This window comes from Periplaneta americana, chromosome 9 (assembly GCF_040183065.1).
Source record: "Periplaneta americana isolate PAMFEO1 chromosome 9, P.americana_PAMFEO1_priV1, whole genome shotgun sequence".
In the NCBI taxonomy this organism is placed as follows: Eukaryota; Metazoa; Arthropoda; class Insecta; order Blattodea; family Blattidae; genus Periplaneta; species Periplaneta americana.
The window spans coordinates 128,385,609-128,391,753 of record NC_091125.1 but is presented as its reverse complement, the minus strand read 5'-3'; the positions used below and the strand labels follow the sequence as shown (position 1 = coordinate 128,391,753).

Sequence of the window (6,145 nt, the reverse complement as noted above, 5' to 3'; positions counted from 1 at the left end):
CTGATGAAATAAAGCTACATTATCAAAATAAATTTTCAATTGGCATGCACAAACACAAATATTTGCCTTTGTAGTAGTGTTGGGACAGTTTGACATCATCCATATTCAGGGTCTGCTTCATAAAGCTACAATTACAAATTGTACAGTCCTGTAAAGAAGAACAAGCTCTACATTATTTTCTTATTTTTTTAAACATATTCTGTCCACACCTGTGGAGTAGCGGTTAGCGTGTCTGGCCGCGAAACCAGGTGGCCCGGGTTCGATTTCCGGTCGGGGCAAGTTACCTGGTTGAGGTTTTTTCCGAGGTTTTCCCTCAACCTAATATGAGCGAATGCTGGGTAACTTTCGGTGCTGGACCCCGGACTCGTTTCACCGGCATTATCACTTTCATCTCATTCAGACGCTAAATAACCTAGATGTTGATAAAGCGTCGTAAAATAACCTACTAAAATAAAAAAAAAAATTAAACATATTCTATAATGCTTAATTGTTATTATGGGTGGAAAATAAGTGATTTAGTCAAAATATCTTTCTATTGAAAATACGCTTCAGATATGAATTTAGGTTCTCTGCAATTTAATGAAATTTTACTTGTGAAGTATGTAGACATGTAGCTTTATGAAGCAGACACATGTCATTAACAATGCCGAAAATATTGTACTGAGAGTATTTCTTCCCATTTTCAATAATTTATACATATAGCCAACAACAGATGGTTTATATATTATTTAATGTACCGAAGTACTCTTTCATCGAACGGATTGTTTGTTCAGTTCTGCATTATAACACGAAACGTCTATGTTCAGCAATACATGGAAGATGAAAATGTAGGTAATAGCTTTATTTTGAAAATACTGCTCTACTACTTGTTCTTATTTATATTAATTGTAATAAACAAGTATGCATTATTTACTAACTTACCATAATTATAATGTTGTAAGTTAAACAATAACTCAACCATAATATCCAAAATAGTTTCACCTGAGAGTTTTTAATTTTTATACTAAAAAAATATTACTATCTAAAATGAGCACGTTCTAAGGATGAAGCCAAATAAATTTCTATGTAAACTGTTTAATTACCGACTCACAAGAAGAAGATGAAAGTGTGGCAGCCAAAGAAAAGTTGAAATAACACAATAAATAGTTAAAGTTTTGTTTGGTTTTAGTTTTACTATTGTGTTGATTATTTCAGGATTATATCTGTTTTCTTAGGCTATATATTTTATAGTGTTCAGTTCTTTGTTGTAAGCATCTAGGTTCAATGGTATATTTATTAATCTGTGTACCATTGATCGAAATTGTGTTGTATACGGTGGTTCGATGTATTGTTTACCTATGTATAATGTTGTTGGTTCTTCTATGTATTTTTAATTTATGTTTACCATCTGATTTTATTATTGTAATATCTAAAAAAAATGGTTGAATAATTGTTTTCTGTTTTTAATGTATATTTTAATTTAGGATGTATATTGTTTATGTACTGGTGGAGTTTTTCTATTTGTCTTTTATTACCAATTATAACATTAAAATGTCGTCTACATATCTGTACCAATATACTACTTTATCCGAGTATTTGTTATTATTTAATATGTGTTTGCTCAATATTCTAAATGTATATTTCCGTACCAGAAATCCTTAAAAACTGATTATGAACAGTCTGCATATAAAACACTACACTTACCTGCGAAGGTCACTTCTTGTTCTTTGTGAAGTCTTGAAATCATCACGAACCCGCCCAGAACGAGAATGTAACTTACGGAAGATCTGTGAGAGATTGTGTTGAGGGAACATAGTTTCCAGAATTCCCTCCAACAAGACATAGAGCAGACGACGGTTGAGCACAGGATGTTGGAAAAGTTCAAACACGCATAGAAGACCTCTTCTCGTTGTTTCGCTCCCAATTATATGCTTCAGTTCATCTGAAAATGATTTAAGACAGTAGTAAATTTGATGCCAGAACTGTAACTTACCCTTGATTGAGGTTCTAGCTGTTATTTACATCTCCCTTGACGATATGTGTCAGAGGAAATACAATTGTTAGTATACAAAAGAAACTGGACACCATACCCCATTATCTCCTGGCTTAGTTGCCTCATGAGCAGTGGCGGCTCGTGGGTATTGAATTAAGGGGGGTTGCATACAAAAATAAACCATACAACTTACCTTATTTAAAGAGTAGTTCCATGCACCTTGTCTTGTAGGTTGCAAACTTTTGAATCATCTTCTTATTAAAATCCGGTATATCGTTTAACATAATCTTTGCAATGGAAAACATAGCTAATGCGGTCACTTCTCTCATCGTATTTCTAAGATAGGATTTTACTCTCTTGAAACACGAAAAGCAACGTTCTGGTGTGGAAGTTGTCATTGGTATGGTGATATGCATAGTAGTTCCACAAACTTCTGAAAATGAGGCCTGCAAGTTCTCAGATAGAAGAAACTGCAAGAGCTTGACTGCGTCACTGATATTTCTGAATTCTTGTCTCTGATACAGCACAGTGAGTTACGTTTTTAGTTTGTCTTTATCGAACATTGGAAAAAGCTTCACACATACATTTAGGTCATTTTCAGGAAATGAGCTTTTGTAGCATTCAAATTTTTCTTGATCTATGAACTGGAATGGGTGTTAGCTTGTGTGATAATGAGGTCACACACTTCCTTGGCTTCTGCAACCCTTGTCTGAATCCCTTCGACCTTACGACGCTTTTTAGGGTTTTCATTTTCACAGATCTCGCTGCTCAACTGTGCACTGTTCCGTGCTTGGCTCATATATTGTGAGGTTGTTAGATGTTTCAGATTCCATTATTGTTTGAAAACATTCTAGCAATGGCTCCTTCTTCTCATGAACAACATTTACTGTTCTCATTTTAAAACTCCATCTCGTTGCCCCAGCTGATGGAATTGTCTTTGAAACACATTAATCTATTACAGACTGTGAGGAGATCGAGAGAAGAAAGCAGAGATACTGGATAAATTAGCAAAAAATATGCGAGCCTTTGTATTTTGTTTAGTGGCTCTTTCCATTATGAGATTCAATTGATGGGCACTTAATTTCACATTTCTCCTGAATTGTTAAGATACTGAACTGAATAGACTGTAAATATTGTACAGAATTAAACAGTGTTGCACTTGTTATACTCACAACATTAAAGAAACTGTATTTAAAACTGCGTGCTACTGACAAACTGCTGCAAATTTTGCAGCGCCTGGAAATTGGATTCGCGGCAAGGGGCAGCAGGGGGAGGGGTAAAACTAACACGCAAAGCATCCGAGACGAGACGGCAGCTCCAGGGGAGGAAGTGGCTTCATCCTATAGTCCTTGTCTCTGGTTTTGCTCTGGCAGCACCAGGGGAGGAAGTGACTTCGCTAATGATTGCGTGCATGTCAAAGGGAGTGAAATTTTATCAAAAATTAGAGTTGCTAAATAGAGACTGTATAATAAATGTATTTCACAGCATAAAACGAGACAAGAGCCACAAATGTCTGGGGGTGCTGTAGCTCTGCAGCCCCCATTTGAAAGCCGCCCCTGCTTATGAGTGATGCCTTATTAGTTATTGGTGTCAAGAGGTTCCAACCTGTCTTCGGAAAGTTGACTGAACAACCACTGATAACTCAGACTTAGCTTTTGTCAACTAACTGGGAGTTATTACGATGTACCGAAGTACATATGATATTTCCGTGCAGATATTCTGCGTCATCATATGATGAAGGATGAGTGGAACGGAGTAAAATTCTCTCCGGCACCGGAATTTGAACCCGGGTTTTCAGCTCTATGTGCTGACACTCTATCCACTAAGCCAATCAGATTCCCATCCCAATGTCGGATCGAATCCTCTCAGTTTAAGTTCCACCTCTTGGGTTCCCTCTAGTGGCCTACCCTCATGCACTGCATTATAGATGTATGACAGTGGCACAATATCTACATGGACATATCATATGTACTTCGGTACATCGTAATAATAAATGATATGCGAAAAATAATCACTTAGTGATTTAAGATGGCACTTAATCCATCGGATCCCAGCCACTTAGTCACTCATAATGAGTGCATCTCTGCACATGTGTGGAGGCAGTCAACTGCACATAGTGAAAATATTTTTCATGTGTGAGTGGTTCACTGAAGCAAGGTATTAAGAAAATAGGATTCTCCACATAGTCTCTTTACCCAAAACCATTATTGTGGAGGGTAACACGAATTGATAAGAGAAAGGCTGACAAGAATTGAGAAGAGAAACTTGAAGCTTGCCTGATAGACTGGAGAGCAGGGCTACTTTTGCAGCAACACGAGTTCTCATACGAGTTGCTTCGTCTCGTGGCAGGCGAGGCTCTGCTTTGCAACCATTCGGCCAGAAGGATTGCCTGGAAAACAGAACAAAAAACTTACTGGTGCAACACTAGGAAACCTGAATGATGTACATGGAATATAACTATTAGTAGTAAAAAAAATTATGGGTATTTATTTGAAACAACTACAAGAATCACAGTTTTTATTTGTAATTTTTTTATTGTGTGTAATAAACTGAAAAATGATAAAGGTGAGTTAGTACTGCCTCTGAAACATTTTATAAGAGAAATAAATATAGAATTATTCCTACTTTTCGTTGCTTAAACTATTAAACTTTTACAGGCAATTAAAATTAGGTGCATTCGAAGAGAACAGCCTGTATTAAGAAGACAGAATCCTTTCCAGCGAGGCTATAAAAACTACTAACCTATTTTAGCATTCATATTAATTTTAAAAGAAGATTTTCATAAATAGAAAAACAATATTAAAAATGATTGCAATATATGTGTAGCCAATGGTGTATGCAGAATTTTGTCAAGTGGGGGTCATTATTAAAATTGTTTGCAATTTACTTTATCGGTATTTTAAATTTTGTGTGCTATTATTATTATTATTATTATTATTATTATTATTATTATTATTATTATTATCATCATCATCATCAAAATCAGCTGTTTTCGCAGGAAACTAGTTCCAGGAAGAACGTTCGTGATAACATCGTCACACTGCAGCTGCGAAGAAACATTTGCCAATGTGAAATTTTCACTAACCTCGCAAGAATCACTACGTGACCTTTTGCTAAAATAAATTGTAAAACTGAGCTTTGTGGTTGCTCAGACATATCAAAGAACCCAGAACGATAATGTGAAGTTTATATTAAAGATATGAACTGTCAAATGCACAAAACATTAAACGAACTTTTCACAATAAAGTCAGAACACAAACTACTCCTCTTGAAATGAGTTTAAAATCGACAAATGCATAACATTTAACATCAGCACTGCAGAACGGTCATAACCTTTTCAATATGTATGTTTGACAAGTTAAATTTCACATTATGTCAGCTTCATTTTATTACAAGGTCAGTACTAGGCGGTAGGTCTCTCTATAATAAAGATAGCATTGCTATAATTCGAACATGCTCAGCATCAAGGGATTATACTGAAGGAGGAGTAGGGGGACTTCGCCGTATGTCGATGTAGATTTTGTTACTCTGACAGTGAAAAATTAGAAAAGGGAAAATGATTATGGAGAAAAAAATACTCAAATTTAAATACTGGTATGTCATTTTTTTGTTAAAGTTCGGGGAGGAAGGGGGGTTCAAACTCGTACGTCCCTTTGTGTAGCTGTTTATGTAAATTTGTGCCAAATTAGAAATATCTATATAAGCCCAATATATCACTTTTAGGACTTGGATCGTAACACTCATATTTTAATAATGTGCGAACTTACTTGAATGCTCTAAGATAGTCTGCAACCTGTTCAGGGCTCGTCATTAAGGACACATAGTCCAGTATCCTCCGGTTGACAATGTCCCCAAACATGGTGCGAATAATCTGACGCAGAAGTGTCACTATTCGTCTCCGTAACCACTGGTTACGAGACTTGAGATCAAACACCTCGTCCATCAGCAGCAGCATTATCCTCAGTGGGATGTTGTCGTCAGTCTGAAAACAAAGTACAACACTTCAGAAATAAAAGAGATACTTCTGTGCATAGTCCCCACTAACCATAGGAGTTAACAGCAATAGAAAATTAACATTTAGTACTGCAGTAAGATTATCTGTTTGTGTGCCAGTTTGCACATTACTCACTGACTGGAACTACACTGCCATTTTTTGCCATCAAACAGTATTCT

At 36.0% G+C, this 6,145-nt stretch overlaps 1 protein-coding gene across 1 annotated transcript in view; it reads right to left on the bottom strand.

Annotated features, from left to right (window-relative positions):
- Nucleotides 1-6,145, bottom strand: part of LOC138706488 (sorting nexin-13-like) — a 90,989-nt gene that overhangs the window by 30,435 nt on the left and 54,409 nt on the right. Inside the window, exons 18-20 of the mRNA XM_069835831.1 lie at nt 5,740-5,954; nt 4,249-4,361; nt 1,684-1,921 (exon numbers count right to left, since the gene is read on the bottom strand). Of these exons, the coding sequence (XP_069691932.1) occupies nt 1,684-1,921; nt 4,249-4,361; nt 5,740-5,954 (566 nt within the window). The remainder of the gene's footprint in view (nt 1-1,683; nt 1,922-4,248; nt 4,362-5,739; nt 5,955-6,145) is intronic.